We start from the raw sequence: 21,391 nt of genomic DNA on the forward strand, positions 1-21,391 counted from the left end.
TACATACAATCTTCTACGAGGTAAACTGGATATGCTGCTCCCTGTAGTTCATCATCTCAGGGTGAATAAATATGTATTTTTGGAGTGTGTATGGAAGAGGTTAAAACACAGTTGTGTCATTTTGTACGCCCACACAGAGCTGCAGTGGCACAGACATTATAAGCAGGAAAATCATATTACGATCCTTAAAGCTCTATTCACGCCATACCATCCAGGTCCCTCACACAGGCAAAATGCACTGGGAAATAGGGGTGGAAGGAGGCAAGACCCTCCCCATACTGAGCCAACAGTATCTGGAACTCAGTCCGTGCCTTCACACCAGCCTTGAAGTCAACCTGCTCAGGTTAGCAGCATTAGCTGAAAGTAGATGGAATCATTTGTAATATGCTGGCATTTGTGCGTTTTGTATTGTGGTAAACATTTTCTGTGCTTGTTTACAGTGTGTTATCTGTACATGAGTGTGATGCGACTGCCATGCAAAAGAACTAACACATAAGAGGTACATAAGCAATTATTGCTGCAGATGTAGTAAAAAAAAATAAAGTTTGCATTTTAAATCTGTGTAATAGAAAATGCTTTAAGTTTTATGAAAGTAAAGAATAATGTAATACAGTTTAAAATTGCACCATTTGTTTGTTTGATATCAGGGGTTTTGACTAAGTACATTTTATTATAGGAACTTGGTATCAGCTTTGTGTTAGTAGAAATTTCTGATTCCGTATGTGAGAAAAGAAATGTACTTGTATTGTAATGTCTTGTGTAAGTGCGTGACTAAGAGTGTCACAATGGTGCAGAAATGCATCTGACACAATGCCAAAATGCAAAACAAAAAGTGCTTGCTCTGCAGAATTTTTATATGAAGTTCTCTAGGGTAAGACAATAGGTGGTGGGGTCCATTCCCTTAATGGCCTGGTACACATGCGAAAAACGCTAGTTTCTGCATATTTAAGGTAACGGACCATTCATCATTAGGGGTCAAATAGGACCACCTGATATTTAGCAAACTCCAAAAACTTTTCAGAGTTTGCCTGCTAGAACAAATGCCATGTTCACATAGTGCTTGTTCTCTGAGCCCAGCTCCTTCCTATGGGAAGAAGTTCCGGGAATGCGAAGAGGGATCCATGCGGATCTCTCCGCCGCCTCCTCCCTGCCTCCCCAGCGGCTTTGAGCATGCATGATCTCAGGTCACACATGTGCAGAAGCCGGCGAAAGGGACATGTAAGTAATGCTGCTATAGAAGTAGCAGTGTTACTGATCGCGGGTACAGCTGCTTTTTGTGCTTTTGCTGAATTGCTCCGTTGATAAGAATCCTTCATGGAGAGGTGGATACTTAAGTTCCCCCCCCCGCTGTGAGGTGGATGCTTCATCATTGAGGGCCCAATGATGAATAGACCCCTTAGAGAGGTCCTCACAATTATGTGGCGGGTAACCACAGAGTGTTATTAGGCCTTTTTGTTGTTTTTTGCATGTCCACATAGATGCAATTGCTGGTCACACATGTGCACTGTACTGGAAGCAGCAGTAATAGAAAAATAAGCAAATTGTTAATTAATAGAAAACATTTTTGTTTTACTTAATTTTCCAATAAAAAAATGCTTTATTTTATTAATAACAAAGAGCCCTACTTAGAGGAAGATTTATTAAACATTCTAAAAAGGAAATGTGTAGGCATTACCCATAGCAACGAATCAACTTATAGCTGTCATTTATCTAGTAAATTTTAGAAAATAATAGCTAGAATCTAATTGGTTGCTATGCCTCCACAGAAGGTTCGATACATCTCTTCCTAAGTTAAGCTAATAAATAGTCTACATACCTGCTGACATCTTTTACCTGCCCACTGGGAGATCCTGGAGTGGATGTACATGGAGCTAGTGTAGGGGGTGTGACGAAACAACTCACATCATCCTTTTCCAGCTGTGCAGTGCCATGAATCGCAGCACTGGACAGCTATGGCAGGGCCAACATGACGCAACTACTGCTAATCACGTTATGAAGTCCCGCCACCTGCCACTTCACTAGGGTAGCAGGCGTGATGCATGATTGTGAGATGTTCTTTGGGAGAACTCCCCAAAATTCAGAGGTCTCCTGGACATTCCAAGGGGAGGTAGACAAGTATGCCATACTATTCACAGTTAGACACATTTGTGTATTAGGCTCTGAAATATTGCTGTATACAAGTGTGAATGCCTAAAGCAGCAAGTTAAAGATGAGTAACTGCACTAACAATTAATTTCCTTTATCTTTTCTATATTTTCTATAGCACATGCAAAATAATGTTTCAAATTGATCATACATACAGTAAAACACTCCTGTACATTACATTTGTGCTGTAGAGGAAAACAAAAATAAAAGTAATAAAACCTTAACACAATAGGTAAAGGGGAGGCGATAGGAAAGGGTATGGAAGGGGACTACTGTAGGACAATCCCCAAATACAGGGCCAAGGGCCCCCATGCTTAATTACAGAGTAGGCAGGGGCAGAACTATGGGAGACAATGGAGGCGCCTGCCGCCATGCTCCAGCTCTGATGGGGAACCTCCTCCATTGTCCACAACATATTCACCTCACTTAGGGCTGTAACTATATACCCGGAGCGTACCGTCACGGCCTCCCAATACATGGCACCCCTTCCCGGCACCTGAGAAGCCACCGTACACTGGGGGGGGGGGAGACACCTCCCGGCACCTGGGATGAGTTTACGGACTTTACAACACTGAGAGTAAGTATTATAGAGGGAATAAATGGCTACTGTGGATTATCGGGTAAAAGTAGACAAAATATCTAGGTGTAACACACACTGTAAAAAAAAACAGGGATCCAAAATCATATAAAATTTCCTAATAAGAATTGTATACTGCTCTCAGCTCTATTTCATACTAGGTGTTGAAAAATAATAATCCAACATGTGAAACAAATGAGGGAGTGGCGCTCGTTAAATAGCAGCTGTAGGAGGAGAGTGTTAAACTCCTCAAAGGTAGTATATAACTGAAACAAAGTAACAGCGCTAATGGATGGAAAGATATTTGAAATAAATGTAAATCATATACACATGGCTTGGTCAAAATGAACACAATTTAATAGGAACGTATAAAAACATAAATATGAAAGCTAAAATATGCAATATTGCAATAGGGATTGGCCCCACAACACTATAATGAGTCACTGAGTCCAGTATCAAGTGAATAGCCGATGCAAGTCCCAGTAAGAGGAATACATTACCAAGTGGGTACTGTAGCAGGAAGTCCTTGCATATAAAGTAAGCGGCAGCCCGACAAGAGCAGAGTTAGAAGCAGCGGAAGCCCGACAGCACTGGAAATCCTGATCGTGGATAGGTAAGTATCTACTAACCTAACCCCCCTAACCCTAACCCTCCTTAGGGGTGCCTAACCCTAACTTCCCCCCCAAGTGCCTAACCCTAATCCCCCCTCTAAGTGCCTAACCCTAACCACCCCCTTCCCCGCTGCCTAAACCTAAACCCCGGGGGTGCCTAACTCTAACCCTCCCTCCCCTAACCCTCCCGGGGGGGTGCCTAACCCTAAGTCCCCCCCGGGAGCCCTAAACCTAACCCTCCCCCCCACGGCTGTCCGCTCGCGGTGCCCGGCATCACTACGATCGGGATGCCGGACGCCGGTCTCCCGGCATCGGGGAAATGCGGGTGTCTACATCTAGACGCCCGGCATTTCACCCTTGCCGGGATATGACAGTCTAGCGTTCCCGCTAGGCTGTTTTAGCGGGGCGCGGCGGAGGAGGGCAAAAAGTGCCCTGCCCTCACAGCCTGCGGGTGCCGTTCTCACCCGCGGGATGCAGTGTCCCGCGGGTGGACAAACATGCGGTGCGCCCGGCATTTATTCTCCCTTTCGGCAGCGCTTGGGGGCTGCCCGGCATGTCCGTAAGCGCCGGGTGTACGCCGCCAAGTATGACGAAAAGGGGACGCATCTTATAGACACGCCCCCTTTTAATGACCATGCCCCCTTTTCGGGAGCACAAGATTGCCCTCTCTAGCTCCGGCGCCCTGCCTGCCGCCGGAGCTAGAGTGAACACTAACAGTCGGGAAGCCGGCTCCCGGTATTTAGGCAGTCGGCTTCCTGATTGCTTCCCCTTGGATAAGCTGTTGACTCCAAATTCCTGGTCCGGAAAATTTAATAAATGTCCTCCAAGTGCTCTGGTATGTGGGGGTCCGTATGAAGGCTCAACACGTTTCCATGCGGAAGTATCCCGCACCTTTGTCAGGAGCAAGTGTGTGTGTGAGCCACAAAGGCACTGCTATTTAAACTGTTCTAATTGCAAAATTGGTTACAGATGCACAAAATCAAATGACCAGTTGACCAAGCCGTGTGAAAAAGACTATTTACTTTTGCTTATATATAACAATATTGTGTAATAAAATGAAGGCAATCATATAAGGGACCATACTGTTGAGATAAGATACAGAAACGAATGTTCTTACCATATAAATTAAAAGCATACATTTATTTAAAATATCTCTCCATCCATTAGCGCTGTTACTTTGTTTCAATAATCCAACATGTCACTGACATAAATATTGAATAGATGGACTGTATAGGTGAATAAAGGAAAAAACTCTTTACTGGTATATAACAAATAAATATCATAAAGGATAAATGCAAAAATGTCAGAAATTGATACCGGGGTAGGCTGGGCAAATAGGGGGTACACGGTGTCAGGAGACAGGTAGTAACAGGAGCAGAACCGCACCAAGGCTGAGAGGTGAAACTGCAGGAACACACTGGAGTAATAGCACTTTAAGGAGCAAGGGAGCACAGAGAACTAGCATACGCTGTGATAGACGTTACACTGGCAACTAAGGAGCCTCTTGACAGCCCTTTAGTACCCTCAGGTAGTGCAGGATTGGCTGCTAGCCTCACTAGCCCAGGCTGTTACCTGATTGGCCCAAATCAACATGTGACCCAAATCCAAGATGGCCGTGCCCAGTGGTCACTGTGCGGAAGCGCTGTCATTCTCATCCCCTCTCACCTGCCTCCAGATGGAAGCCCTTAGTCTGCGGAAGCTCACAGTACCCAAAGCTGCTCTCCAGGACCCTGCACCCCTGCCGGAGATGCCGCGCCAGAGCACCTGGAGTGGTAAGGACGGCGATCTCTGCAGCCTGTCAGCCCTGATCGTGACAGTATCCCCTCCTTTAGGGGTGGCTTCTGGACACTTCTTGGGTTTTCCTGAATTTTCAGAATTAAACTTAAGCACCAGGCGAGGAGAATGGACATCCTCAGCTTTCACCCAACAGCGCTCTTCAGGACCATAACCTTTCCAATCCAGCAAATACTGAAGTTGACCGTAACGAAAATGAGAGTCCAGGATTTGTTTGACTTCAAACTCTACACCCCTCTTAGTAAGGACTTTGGGAGAGCTTGGCAGGACTTTGTGAAAGAGATTCAGGATGAGAGGTTTTAGCTGGGAGATATGGAAGGAGTTTGGTACTTTGAGATAGGACGGGAGTTTCAGTTTGTAGGCCACAGGATTGATTACTTGAATGATGGGAAAAGGACCGATGAAGCTGGAAGCAAACTTCATGGACGGGACTTTAAGGCGAAGATTACGAGTAGACAACCACACTAAATCACCCATTTTTAGGTTGGGCACCGCTCTTCTTTTCCTGTCAGCTGCTAATTTATATCGAACAGAGGCTATTCGTAAGGCGGAATGAACCTGAGTCCAAATCTAAGAGAATTTCTGTAGTGTAGAGTTTACTGCTGGTACATCGAAGACTGGCAATACTTGAAACTCTGGTACTCTGGGATGCAGACCAAAAACTACAAAAAATGGGGTTTCCCCTGTAGATGAATAAGAGCTGTTATGGGCAAATTCTGCCCAGGGCAGGGTGTCTTCCCAGTTGTCTTGTGATGAAGACATATGGATTCGTAGAAAGGCCTCGAGGTCCTGGTTGACCCTCTCTGTAGATCCATTAGACTGAGGGTGGTAAGCTGTTGAAAATTTTAGTTTAATTTGGAAGACGGAACACAGAGCTCTCCAAAATCTTGCTACAAACTGCACCCCTCTATCGGAGACAATTTCGGTTGGGAGTCCATGGAGACGGAAGATATTGTCGACGTACAACTGGGCCAACTCAGGAGCAGATGGCAATTTCTTGAGGGGGACGTATTGAACCATTTTGGAGAAACGATCCACCACAACCCAGATGGTGGTAAACCCGTTACAAAGTCTATGGATAGGTGTGTCCAAAGACGGGTTGGTATCGACAGGGGTAGCAGTGTGCCAGCAGGAGCTTGTCTGGATGTTTTATGCTGAGCGCACTGTAGACAGGAGAGGAAATAAAAGCTTCAATTTCAGATTTCATAGCTGGCCACCAATATGAATGTTGCAAATATTCCAAAGTCCTGCGTATTCCCGGGTGTCCGGAGAAACGAGAAGCATGAGCCCACTTCAGAAGCTGTTTGCGCATAGCTGAGGTCACAAAGTCTTCCCAGGAGGGGGTTGAATGTGAGTGACAGCAAATACTCTGGAGTCTAGAACTGGAGTCTCCTTATGACCTTCGGAAGATGCATCAAAGGAGAATGAATGAGAGAGAGCATCTGCTTTTTGATTCAGTGAGCCGGGGCAAAAATTCAAAAGTTGAAACGAGAAAAGAATATTGCCCACCGAGCTAGATGAGAACTGAGGCACTGGAAATTCTTTATATATAGGAGGTTCCGATGATCCGTATAAACGGTGATGGGGAACGTAGCTCCTTCGAGAAGATAACGCCACTCTTTAAAGGCTAATTTCACAGCCAACAATTCCTATTCTCCAATGGGGTAATTTCTTTCTGCTAGGGAAAATTTCTTTAAGAAGAACCCGCAGGGTTGTTATCCTTGAGTTTTTTGGATAGTACAGCCCCTACTGCTTCAGAAGATGCATCCACTTCTAGAAAGAATGGGTAATTAATGTTAGGTTGTTTTAAAGGTTGAAAAGCGGTTTCGGCCTCGGGAGGCCACTGAGATGGGTTTGCCCCCTTGCGAGTCAGAGCAGAAATGGGTGCCATGAGGGTGGAGAATCCTTTCATGAATCTTTGATAATAGTTAGCGAAGCCTAAAAATCTTTGTACCACCTTCAATGAATTCGGACGAGACCAGTCCAAGATTGCCTGTACCTTCTGGGGATCCATTTCAAGGACAGAACCTGAGACTATGTAACCTAGAAAGGGAACCAAGGAAACTTCGAACACACATTTCTCAGCTTTGCAGTCCAGGTGATTCTCTCGGAGACTGGTTAGTACTTCCTTGACTTGGGACTGATGTTTGTCAGTATTGGAGGAGAATATCAGAATATTGTCTAGGTAAACCACCACAGAAACATATAGTAAGTCCCGGAAGATCTCATTCACGAAGTTCTGAAAAACAGCAGGAGCGTTACAAAGGCCAAAGGGCATTACAAGATATTCAAAATGACCGTCCCGGGTATTGAATGCTGTTTTCCACTCGTCTCCAGCTTGTATCCTAATGAGGTTATAGGCCTCTCTTAGATCCAGCTTGGTAAAAATAGTAGCGTCTTTTACTCGATCGAAAATTTGGTAATGAGGGGTATTGGGTTGCGGTTTTTGACAGTTATGTCGTTTAAGCCCCTATAATCGATGCAAGGGCGCAGACCTCCATCCTTCTTTGACACAAAAAAGAATCCCGCCCCTGCTGGTGAGGAGGATGGTCGAATGAACCCTTTTTACAAGTTCTCCTGGATGTATGCTGACATGGCCTTGGTCTCGGGCAGGGAGAGTGGGTAAGTATGACCACGTGGAGGAGTTTTGCCAGGGATCAACTCAATGGGACAATCCCTCTCCCGATGAGGTGGCAGAATATCGGCCCCAGTTTTGCAGAAGACATCAGAGAAGGAGCGGGTACTGGCAGGGAATTGGAGTAGTGGTTGCAATGTGAATTTCTTCGATGGGCTTGTTTTGTGGAAGGCAGGACACTCGACAGGTTTCTCCCCAGGACAAGATTTGCATGGTGCCCCTGTCAATATTGGGAGAATGCTTACGTAACCAGGGATATCCAAGGATGACCTCATGGGAGGCTTTGGGAATCACTAAAAATTGGATAGTTTCTGTGTAAAGAGCCCCGACACGGACTGGCACAGGTAGGGTACATAGAGAGACAACTCATTGATAATCTGGGTGCCATCCACTGCAGATAGGGTGACTGTATGGTCAAGAGAGGAGATGGGGATCCGAAATCTCCGGACAAATTCAGCGGTGATTACATTTTTGGCAGCCCCTGAATCAAGGAGAGAAAGAACAGCTTTCGAACCATGGAAAACCTCTAAAGTAATGTTCAAGGTAGATTCAGTTTTTGACGGAGACGAGGACATCACTCCCAACCTGGTGTCTCCGGTACAGGTTAGGATCGGGAGTTTCCCGGACGACGTGGACAGGCAGCGACCAGATGACCGGTCTCCCCGCAGTACATGCACAGGTTCTCCCAGCAGCACCTTTGCCGCTCTTCTACCGTGAGACGAGCCCGATTAATCTGCAATCCGATTAATCATTCAGAACAGGAACGACTGGAGCTGCTGGCTGGTTTGTGGCGGCAGGCAAATTAATGGTAACCAGGGAGGCTTGTAACGTGTCCTGACGGAGAGACATTTCCTGCAGGAACTGAGCCATTTGTCACTGTGAGGCCTCTAGTCCCTCTAGGTGACTGGCGATACCCTGGAGCAGGTCGGCCCTCAAATCCTGTCCACTAGCCGAATCCATTTGGCCAGTGCAAACTGTCAAGGCTTGGCGTGCGCCTGGACCCGGAGTGGAGTTGGATGGCGAGTGAGTGTTCGTTTGCTGGTACTTGGAAGCAGCCGGTCTTAAGGGGGTATGACTCATGAAGGAATGGTACATAGGAAGCAGTGAGACAAAGCTGGGAGACGCTGGTGGTACTCAGGAGACAGGTAGTAACAGGAGCAGAACCGCACCAAGGCTGAGAGATGAAACTGCAGGAACACACTGGAGCGATGGCACTTTAAGGAGCAATGGAGCACAGAGAACTAGCTCACAGCATACGCTGTGATAGACATTGCACTGGCACTAAGGAGCCTCTTGACAGCCCTTTAGTACCCTCAGGTAGTGCAGGATTGGCTGCTAGCCTCCCTAGCCCAGGCTGTTACCTGATTGGCCCAAATCAACATGTGACCCAAATCCAAGATGGCCACGCCCAGTGGTCACTGTGCGGAAGCGCGGTCAGTCTCATCCCCTCTCACCTGCCTCCAGATGGAAGCCCTTAGTCTACGGAAGCTCACAGTACCCAGCGCTGCTCTCCAGGACCCTGCACCCCCGCCGGAGACGCCGCACCAGAGCTCCTGGAGCGGTAAGGACCGCGATCTCGGCAGCCTGTCAGCCCTGATCGTGACAGTGCTGAAGGGCAGAATATGGTTTTAATCTCTATAATGCAAAAGTTTGAAGACTACTTTGTACCAAGAAAAAATGTGACATATGAAAGATATAAGTTTTTCACTTGTGATCAGAAGAATGGAGATAAATTTGATCAGTATGTTGTTACAGAACTGCAATCACTCAGCAAAACCTGTGAGTTTGGTGATTTAAAGGATTTACTAATTAGAGATCGTATTGTATGTGGAATACCTGATAATGGAGTCAGAGACAGATTGCTGAGGGAGAAAGATTTAACACTAGCTAAGGCAGTGAATATGTGTAGATCTGCAGAAATGACAAAGCTTCAAGCTAAAATGTTGTGAAGAAAACAAAGCCAAACAGAACATCATTCTCTAAAATGAAGCAGTATAAGTCACAGACTAACAGAGAATTGTGTAATAGATGTGGAAATAATCACAATCCTAAAATGTGCCCAGCTTATGGTAAAACCTGCATGAAATGTGGTAGAAAGAATCACTTTGCCAACTGCTGTAAAACCAAAAGTGAAGCAAACACAGTGCACACTGTTACACAAGCTGAGACTGAAGAGTTTTTTGTGGATTCCATTGAATTGTGCAGTGCAGATAAGAAGGAATGGATTGTTCCTTTAACAGTGAACGCGATTGTCATTCCCTTTAAGCTTGATACAGGCGCACAGGTTAATCTAATATCTTTTCAAGACTATAAGACTTTTAGATTAAAACCTAAAATTCATCCAGCCAATGTGAAAGTTGCAGGCTATACTGGTGAGAAAATTCCTGTAATGGTGCATACACACGGTCAGATTTTTCCTTCAGATATGAACGATAACGATTTAAAAATCGTTCAGTCGTTCATATCTGAAGGAAAATCGTTCATATCTGACATGCCTGAACGATGGACGATCAACGATGCGCGTTCCCGATGGTCAGATAACGATTTCTGACATCTGATGTGTTTGCAGTCAGACTTGGACGATTCCATTCATTTTAATGCAGTCAAAAATCGTTCAAATCGTTCAAAACTTTGGTAAAATCGTTCAAATCGTTCAAATCGTTTAATCGTTCAATCGTTCATCTGACAAATCTGACAAGTCTGACCGTGTGTATGCTCCATAAAAGGTACATGCCTAGTGACACTGAAATACAGAGGACAAACGTTTAAAACCTCTCTACTGATTGTGGATAGAGATGTGCAACCAATCTTAGGACGATGTTCCTGTGAGAAACTTAACTTGATAAAGAAACTTTTTATGGTGACATCACAAGTAAAAGATAAGAGCAAATCAGTGTTTACAGAATACAGTGACGTATTTGAAGAATTAGGTTGTCTGCCTGGTGAGCATAAGATAAATATAAACACACAAGTTCCTCCAGTGATACACCCTTGTAGAAAAGTGCCATTTGCACTGAGAGAAAAATTACAAAAAGAGTTAAACAGCATGGAAGCTTTGGGTGTGATAGAAAAAGTTGATGAGCCTACTGAATGGGTGAGCTCCTTAGTAATTGGGGAAAAGAAAAATGGACAACTCAGAATATGTCTATATCCAAGAGATTTAAACAAAGCTATTAAAATAGAACATTTCAAATTACCAACCAGAGATGAAATCATGTTGCAATTTGCAGGAGCAAAATGGTTCAGTAAATTGGACAGGATTCAGGATTCTAGCAAATGAAGCTAGATGAAACCAGCTCAAAGCTGTGTACATTTAATACACCAGGAGGTCGATACAGATTTCTTCTACTACCATATGGGATGCTGGACCTCATTCAGACCTGCTCGCAAGCACTATGCGCTTGTAAGAGGGTCGATCGTGAGGGCCTGCACACGCACAGCGCTTGCACTGAGCATGCGCAAGCCCCGGAGCAAGTGACAAATGCACTCGCTCTGGGGCTCGCTACAAAAGGGGTGGCTGCTGATGTTGATCGACAGCTCGCCCCGTTTTGTAGGCGGGGTGGGGGGGTGGTCGGACAAATGGAGGCGTTCCTGAAGGAACGCCTGCCATTTGTAGGTGGCCCTACTGACATCACCGGTGCCTTTTGATTAAGGGCTCCAAACCGGAAGCTCAGGGTGAACTGGAACCAAGCAAAAAATATCGCCCATCGGGCCAAACGAGGACTCACGCACTGAAGATTCTTGAGGAAGAGCAGATTTCTATGGTCCGTGAAGACAGTGAAGGGAAACTTGGTCCCTTCCAGCAGGTATCTCCATTCTTTCAAGGCTAACTTTACTGCTAAAAGTTCTTGTTCACCAATGGCATCATTTCTCTCAGCAGGAGAAAACTTCTTGGAGATGAACTCGATTATCGTCATAACGCTGGGAAAGAACTGCACCCACGGCCTCTGAAGACGCATCCACTTCCACTAGAAACGGCCTATCCAGATCTGGTTGTCGTAAAACTAGAGTTGAAATAAACACCTGTTTTAAAATTTGGAAGGCAGTCTGCCTCAGGTGGCCATAGGGCAGGGTTAGCGTCTTTTCAGGTCAAGGCGGTAATGGGAGCCAATGATGAAAACCCTTTAATAAAACATCTATAGTAGTTGGCGAACCCAAGCAATCTCTGGATGGCTTTCAACATCTGAGGACGGGACCAATCCAAAATCGCCTGCACCTTCTTGGGGTCCATTTCTAGACTGGAGCCAGAGATGACGTAACCAAGGAATGGCACACTGGGAACCCCAAAGACACATTTCTCCAGTTTACAGTAAATGTGGTTCTTTCTTAGACGGGACAATACTTCCTTCACATGTTCATGATGTTTTGTTATAGAAGACAAAAAAATCAATATATCGTCCAGGTAAACTACAACTGAGACATACAACAGGTCCCGGAAAATCTCATTAACAAAGCCCTGAAACACGGCAGGGGCATTGCACAACCCAAAGGGCATCACAAGGTATTCAAAGTGTCCATCTCTAGTATTAAAGGCGGTCTTGCATTCATCGCCAGCACGAATGCGGATGAGATTATAAGCCCCTCTCAGATCCAGCTTTGAGAATATGATGGACCCTTTAACTCTGTAAAATAATTCTGTGATCAGGGGAAGAGGATACCGATTCTTAATTGTTATATCATTGAGGCACCGGTAATCTATAAAAGGTCTTAGGCCTCCATCTTTCTTGCCAACGAAAAAGAAGCCGGCTCCAGCGGGAGAGGTGGAAGGTTGAATAAATCCCTTTGCTAGGTTGTCCTGGATGTACTCTGACGTGGCTTGTGTCTCAGGCACGGATAGAGGATAGGTGCAACCATGGGGTGGCATCTTGTCAGACAGCAGCTCGATAGGACAGTCCCATTTTCTGTGGGGAGGCAAGATGTTCGCCTGTTGCTCAGAAAAAACATCAGAGAACATCTGGTACTCCTCGGGTATAGCTGGAGATGGTAATGAAGCTGTCTTTCTTATAGGTCATATTTTGGGAAGACAGGACTTCTGACATTCAGTTCCCCAAGAAAGAATCTGCACTGAACACCAGTCTATCCTGGGATTATGTTGGCGTAACCAGGGTAGTCCCAAGTGGATTTCTTGAGAAGCCTCTGGAATCACTAAGAACTTTAAAGACTCGGAGTGGAGTGCCCCAACATGAACTAATACTGGTTGAGTATCCTTGGTGACCACTCCTTTAGCTAGAGGACATCCATCTACAGAAGTCAGGGAAATTGCTTGCTTGAGAGATGAACAAGGAATCTGTAATTTATCAACTAAGCTGGAAGTCATGAAGTTTCCGGCTGCTCCAGAGTCTAATAGAGCAGAGATGAAAACAGGGTTGGGCTTGAGATCCAAAGCTAAGGAAATCTTGAAATCTTTAGTATTTGGGGAAGGGCAAATAACTCCTAACTTGATGTCTCCAAGGTCAGTTAGGTATGGGCATTTCCCGACTTGCGGGAGCAGGAGGCCACCAGGTGACCCGAATCTCCGCAGTACAGACAGAGGTTTTTTAGCATCCTTCTCTGATGTTCCTCTTTGGAGAGATGGGTTTGGTTCACCTGCATGGGCTACTCATCTATAGGAGGATGGGGTGGATGGGTAGGCAAGGGAGATGTAAATGACCTTTGCCGGTCAGTTCTGTGCTTTTCAGCCTGATGTTCTCTGAAGCTTAGGTCAATTTTGTTGCAGAGTGAGATCATATCATTTAATTTGGTAGGAAGCTCACGGGTAATCAGATCATCTTTTAATTGGTCGGACAGACCATACTAAAGGCTGAGGTGAGGGCCTCCTCATTCCACTTAAGCTTGATGCCAAAATTTGAAACTGTACAGCATATTGGCTGACAGGATGGGTTCCTTGTTTCAGGGTCATAATGCTGGATGATGCTGACACTGTGCATCCAGGTTCATCGAAAATCCTCCTGAAAGAAGATACAAAGTCTGTATAATTATCCAGCAGCGAGTCTGAACGCTCCCAGAGTGGGGAGGCCAATCCAGAGCCGAGCCGGTCAGCAAGGACATGATGTATGCCACTTTGGTTCTGATTTAAAAAACCATGACAGAGTTTAGGATAGCCGTCAAATTTGCTTGGCATGGGTAGATGTAGATGAGGGGATACCCTGGTCCCTGTATTACCAGGCACAGGAGGAGAAGTTGCTGATACCCCAGGGGTGATTAACGAGGTTTGCAGAGTATCTTGGTGTTCAGACATCTCCTGTAGGAACTGGGCCATTTGATGTTACATAGCTTCCAGGTTTTCTAAACGACCAGCAATGCAGCGAAATAAATCCACTCCTGACTACTGTTCTGTGGCCGGATCCATGGAGCCAGTGCAAACTGTGAGGTTCTGAATTTGTTGTGGACCCGGGGTGGTGATAGGAGCAGACACAGAAGCAGACTTAAATGAAAAATCAGAGTTTTTAATTAGTGACTTAGAAGACATGGCAAATAAAAGTCCAGGTATAGCACTAAAGTGCACTTGATAACTGTAGTGGGGGTTAATGGGAAATGTCCAGATAGTGACAGGCAGGAACCAGTCCAGTAAACAAATATGGTGAGCTGTAACTGAATGCAGGAATGATGAGCTGCAACGAGTGCAGGTATGGTGAGCTGTAACAAAGGCAGGCTGAGGTAATGAAGTCCAGCTGGGAGTGAAGGGAGGCAAGGTGCAGGGAACAGCAGGTTCAGACAGGTGAAAAGGTATGTGGAGGGTGCAGGGTAAATCCAGCAGGTTGGAGCAGGCAAGGTTCAGGCTAGTAGCGAAACAGGCAGGCAGGTAAGGCACAGGTACTCTCTCTCAGCCGCAGCTGAGAAACACGTTGCATTGACAAAGGAAGAAAGGCTCTCGACCTTCCTAAATACTCAGTGCCGCACTGTGACTGGCTGGAATGAGCACATGACCTGCCAGGATTGGACAGCCGGAATCAAATGGCCGCAGGCAAGATGGCGGCACCCATGCCAATGGAACGGAAACACTGCCAGACCTCACCAGGCCTAGTGACAATGTGCCCGCACAGTACCATGCGTAGCCAATGCCCCTCGCCAAACACCAGCACCGTTTCCAGAGACCACCCCATACCGACCTCACAGGTAATACCCGGTGACTACCATGCTGAGAAACCCTGGCCGTGACAAGAAGTAAGAAGAAATCGGGTGGATTAAGATCTCAACCTTACCAACATGAAGACAACATGACTGAAGAATATCCTTCATCTGACATGTATGATAATCTGGATAATGGTGACCAAACCATGATTTAAGAAAGGTCCAACATGGTTGATGAAACACAGACTGTGTATGAAAGATCCAAAAGAGAAATTCGCAGACGTGAGAGACTTATTGAAATTTTACGAATTCTACTCCAATTGCCCTGTAGTAAACTGAATTTGAAGAGATTTATCACCATTATATGTGCAGTAACTTTCAATGGTGTAGCGACTGAAGTGGACTTTTTGCATCCACTATTTTTTTTTGTGTTGGAATAAACGTGCTTTTTATGTGTACATAAAAATGTTTGTTTTTAATTGTTTTTTTTTTTACACGTACTAGCAAGGCCCATGCTCATGATAATTATCATTAGCATGAATCTTGCTCCAGGGGGGAAGCAGATGTAATATATGTTGGAATATATGTGTAAAAATATGGCAGAGTGTATGTACACTCCAGCGGAATGCGCATTGGTGGACAATCACTCAATCTGAGTACAACATCGACTTTGTGTCCGGATCGAAATCAGGCTCTATGTCAACAAGTTATTTAATCACAAACTCAGGATTGCTGTCACTCTTACGGTTTTTGATGTCTTCCGCACTTCTGATTTTTGAACTATGCAAAGTCTCTTTGCCAATTTTGGACTTCCACTCACACCTGTCAGCTCTTAACTTTGGTTTCTGGATGTCTTGAGATTCAGTGAACACAATATTTGCAAATTCCTTATCATACATTCTAGGTGGCTTCCCAATGTTTGATCAAATAGAAGTCTTTTTCTGTTATTGAATGTCCACGCTAGTAGTTTTTGCTTCAGACATTTCTTCAGTTGCTGGCATATCCAGTGGCACATAATTGTTCTGCATTTCAAATTTCAGCATTTATGAAATTTGTAAACTAACGAAAATAAATCAAATCTGATGGCGCTGATCCACAGTATCCTCCACACAAGTTTTTAAATCAGATTCACACTCAGATTGCAGCAATTAAAGAAGAAGATTCTGCATCCTCCAAACATAAGCCATAAATAATCTTAAAACTAAATTGCGCTATACCAAGTTACTGATTAGAAAGCAAAGTCTGGTTTATATAGAGACAGTATTCTTAAATTATAAACAATTAAACCACATAGTAAAGCAAAAAGAAAATAAATAAATGTGACTCTTCAAACAAACAATGATGAATTGAATGTATAAAAATATATAAAATATATGAGTAAATATATATACTCTTATTGCATCGGCCCAAGCACAATTAAAGATCCTTTGAATGCAGAATATCTTCAGTGTAAATCAAGTAATCCATAGTGCCCGCTAATATTCATCCAATTGATGGTAATGTATCAGATCCGACTCTATATGGTAATCAAAACAGTTACATCAATAAATTAGGTAATTCAGAGACACACTGTAGCAATTAGGGAGCAGTTAGTAAGGGAATATGTTTCCTTTTCCCCACTGTATAGTTCCAAAGTCACAGCCGCTGACTGTGCATAAGCCCAAGTGGCGTTGATATGCAGGTAAATCAGTCCCGAATAGGTAACAGCACCGCAGTTGTCGCTGCAATGATTTCCAGCACCGGAGGTTGGGGGGAGCTGACTCTACCCCGAATCTCTCTGCCGCAACCTGCAGTGTGTCTAAACAGATACCTCTTGAGTTCAATGATAGACAAGGAGTAAGATCCTTAGTGACTTTGTAGTATTATCTTTCTGTGTCTCACTCCGTCCGGGCAATATACCAGGCAGGCGGCTCTGTATGACCAGGAGGGACAGGGAGGGAGCAGTGTCTCGAGCAGTGTCTCCAGGCAAATAGCACTGTAGGACTAGAACAGACGTGCTGTCAGATCTCCGCAAATCAAGTGTGATTAATTTACACTGAAGATATTCCGCATTCAAAGGATCTTTAATTGTGCTTGGGCCGATGCAATAAGAGTATATATTTACTCATATATTTTATATATTTTTATACATTAAATTCATTGTTTGATGAAGACTCACATTTTTTTATTTTCTTTTTGCTTTACTATGTGGTTTAATTGTTTATAATCTAAGAATAAATATTGTCTCTATATAAACCAGACTTCGCTTTCAATCAGTAACTTGGTATAGCGCAATTTAGTTTTAAGGTTTTTTATGAAATTAGTGCTGTTTGTTAAATAGGACATCTCTAAATTGACAAGCTTCCTGGTATTTGGATTCCAAAATGTGTAGCCCTTACTTTCATAGCAATAGCCAAGCATGATGCACTCCATGGATTTTAAATCTAGCTTGCATCTTCTTTCTTTTAGTATGTGCACATACGTACTTCCAAAAATTCTGAGATACTTTACACTTGGTTTTCACTTTGACCACGCTTCAATAGCTGTTTTATCTTTTAAGGAAACTGTGGGAGAATGATTTTCAGGTAAACTGCTGTGGACATGGCTTCTGGTCAATTGATGCTCAATCCTATATTTCTTCAAGAAGAATTCCACTTCTCTATTTAGATATTATCCACCATTATCAGATCTCAGGGTTTTGATTCAGTAACTGGCTTGATTCTCCACAAGTCCATTTTAGTCTGCAATCTTATTCACTACTTCAGACTTCTCTTTGATATATATGTGTGTCATTCTTGTGAATGGTCTGAAATATCTGTATCCACTTATTGACTTGACTTCCTTTGGACCTCACATATCTGTATGTATGTATGTAACCACAGACACCATTAGAGTAAAGTTATTACAGTTCCAAGAACTTATGTCAAGAGAGCCAAGTGTTGAGTCCACTGCATTACACACAAAAAAGTGCTACAATTATCACAAGATAGGTCACAAAGCATTTGAGTGCAAGCAAAAGAATGTTAATCCTATACAAAGCAAGAAATGTAACATCATAGATGAATCAGCCTTGAGTGTTACTGATAAGCTCGATTTAGACACAACAAGGCATTTCAGCTGAGGAATAGTTCACCAAGTTAGCCGCATGTGACCCTGTCACAATTAAAGGGAGCAAGTCAGTGCAGCTACAAAAGTTGGAACAATTAAAGCCTGCTTGAAAGTTGGGACTAGAATTAAAGTAACAGAGATCTAATTTGTGCTTTATGTACCAAAGATGGGAACATATCTTATAGCCATCAGTGTCCTAGAACAGAGATACCCCATAGTTAATTTCATGAAAAGAAAGTGAATTGTGCAAAACAGAAAAGTGACAGTAATAGCTTCAGGCACAAGGTGTCAGCAATCATATATCCTTGATACACAGCACTGTTTTGCAATGATGACAACTGAACTACAGTAACTGGTATTCTGGCACAGAAGATTTGGTCACCGTGGATACAACAGTGTTAAAAAGGTACAGAATAGGATGGTCACAGGAATGTCAGTGACTGACAAAGAGAAAACCATATGTGAGACTGTATATCATGAAAACAGTCATCAGCCATTTCCCAAGCCAGGAAGCAGAGCTATAGCACCACTTGAGATACGTGCATACAGATGTGGGTGGTCCAATGGAAGTAAAATCAGTAACTATATACAGATACTTTGTGACATTCATAGCTGACTTCACAAAAATGACACACATATACTTTATCAGAGAGAAATCTGAATTAGCAAAGAAGATTGCAGACTACAAGAGAATTGTAGAGAATCAAACTGATCACAGACTCAAGTCTCTGAAATCCGATAATGGTGGAGAATATCTAAACAGAGAGGTAGACTTATTCTTGAGAAAATATGGAATAGACCATCAATCAACCATTGCCTATACTCCTGATCAAAACAGTGAAGGTGAACTAGCAAACCATACAATAGTGGAGAAAGCAAGATGTATGCTAAAGGATACAGGATTAGACAAACAGTTTTAGGCAGAACCGTTTCCACAGCAGTTTATCTAAAAAAACATTCTCCTACAGTTGCCCTAAAGGACATAACACTTATTGAAGCATTCTATATATATATAAATATTGCTGGCAACTGACACCAGCAGCAGACTGAAAAATCAAAAGATAGTACCCTTCACTAACTATCTAAATCAAACAAAATAAAGAAGTGGTGATAATTCTGAGTGCGCTGGTGTCATAACAAATAGAAATGGTATCCTTTCCTTAGAATTCTACACACTGGGTCTCGTGTGTTAGTGGCACTCCATAGAATTGATAGTTGTTTCATATCATGAAAAACAAGAAATAGTGTATAGAATATGGTGTAGTACGTCACACACTATGTAATATCAAAAACACAATTTCAAAATATCACATGGAATAAAAAGTTGACTAATTGTCCGATAGATCGGTCACAAATAACAATAAAAAATAGCAAAATAATATGCAGAAATCCACATGAGTTAAAAAATGGGAGAATTACCGTAAGTCTCCTTGAATAGGGTGTATGAAAATCAATATGGTGGAGGTCTCCGGAAACCTCATCCACAGTCCTTATCCAAGTGTATCTCCAGATATCTCCTGTCACACTCGGCCAACGTATTTCGGGAGACAGCAGCTCCCTTTCTCAAGGCAGTGTGGCTATGTAAAAAATTAGTCCTCTTTTATACCCTTAATCATATAAACTTCCAGGTTAGAAGGTCATGGAGATTTGCAAGAGAAAAAAACAACTCTTAAAACACACTTATAAAAAAAGCCATGACGCTCAGATCCATGGCATCAATCTAGTGCTCAAAACCTGATCCACAGATAATTAATAATGTAGATAAAAATAATTTATAAAAATTATCGACGGGCCGGAAGTATGTCAGAACTACTTCCAGTATCGGCATCCTCCCGTTGTAACAGCAATAGTGTCCCTTTTCACGATCATAGTGGAACTCTTTTGCTTCTGTCTTCCGGCAGCGTCATCCACTGCAGGCTCCTAAATCGGTGGCAACTAGCAACTTCCTGTGTATGAAGTGCACGGCTGCCCCACAGTACTTCCGATTTCATCAGCCATCTTGCTTGTGGACTTTATCAAAGACAGACGGCCATCTTTACTGGGGCAGGTTGCCCTATTGTCCCATCACGATCCCCGTTATCTTCTTTATACTGAATATATGCCACATGTAATATAAGAAAAGAATGATGTATACCATTCTCAAAAAACATGCACATATATGAATAGAGAATTATAAATAGGACTAAACACGAGTTGATGTACATAAAGTGCGAAGTGATAAAGATATATAGATATATATCCCTAAATGAAATCACAAACCCTCAATGCGCTAATAGTAGTACAAATGTTTATACAAAAATAAGGATATAAAAGGGAAAGAAAGCAGCTCCTCTTGTACGATCCTTGCCAGAGAATGGATCTATAGATAAAATATAAAAAACAGGACAAGAAGGCACTAATAGTGTAGAATGTAAAACACTGTCTGTTTTTCATGTGCGTACATTCAATAATGTGCGTACATTCAATCTGTATAATTACGCTTATCTCAATTTCAACCAATGTTACAATGAGTCAGGACACGGTTTTCATATGATTTCCAGTATCAAGATGTAGCCCAGTGTCAAGACAAAAACCAAGAGAATTTCATAGGGTAGTATATCCAAACTTTATAATTAAAACGTAAGATTAAGAACACGTACAAGATAGTAACTTGGTTTATAGCATATCACTCAAGAACAATTCACCCAAGCCAGGGATCCTGAGTATTCAAGCTGAATGGTACCGAATTCAGGAAATCTCTGTGGTATTGCCTCAGGGGTGTAGACTTGAAGGATAGCAAACAGGAACCCTCCAACACATTTTGTTTGCATCGAAATGCATTGGTGGTTCCTGTTCGCGTGTTGTTTTTTATATATCACTAAATGCTAAAATATATTCGTCATTAAAATACGTATTAAATAAAATAAACATATTGAATGAAAGGTGAATAAAATGTGCCATAAATGTAATTATTGATAAAAATAAGGGGGGGGAGAAGACTCAAAAAATTAAAGAAGTTTTAGACTGAATGTTGAAACACAGCACCCTACAGAAACCATTTGAGCTCGAAGTCTAGATTGAGACCTCTAGGGGATAATGTCTTTAATTTAAATATCCAGCTCATTTCCCTCTAGATCTATCTTTGCAATTTCCATAAAAGGACTTTTTATCTGATAACAGGATTTGGGATTTCCCAGCTACAGTGTGCATACTTTAATATCTTTGGACAGGTTCCATGATACATGTTTTATTCACCTATCACTACATGGCCTTATTTATATATATATTGAGTTTTTAATTGTTATGCAACATTGTATTTTTTAAATATTTGTTTCTATCAAGCTGCAATAAGAAGAATCATTACTTTAAATATTATTAATACCATCAACATCGCTAATATTAGCACTTTGAATCATTTGATTGTGTTACATTTGATTGTGTTATCCACTTAGCTCTGTTTCTCTCTTTGGTTGTTCATTAGAGGAAAATTTG

General features: G+C 42.9%; 1 protein-coding gene across 1 annotated transcript in view; it reads left to right on the plus strand.

The window, feature by feature from the left end:
- The first annotated feature begins 233 nt into the window (after positions 1-233).
- The window catches only part of ZNF831 (zinc finger protein 831), a 148,173-nt gene continuing 127,015 nt past the window's right edge, over positions 234-21,391 (plus strand). Inside the window, exon 1 of the mRNA XM_088482740.1 lies at positions 234-343. Coding sequence (XP_088338866.1) covers positions 234-343 — 110 coding nt within the window. The remainder of the gene's footprint in view (positions 344-21,391) is intronic.

Source organism: Taudactylus pleione, unplaced genomic scaffold, assembly GCF_031769625.1.
Source record: "Taudactylus pleione unplaced genomic scaffold, aTauple2 ptg000018l, whole genome shotgun sequence".
In the NCBI taxonomy this organism is placed as follows: Eukaryota; Metazoa; Chordata; class Amphibia; order Anura; family Myobatrachidae; genus Taudactylus; species Taudactylus pleione.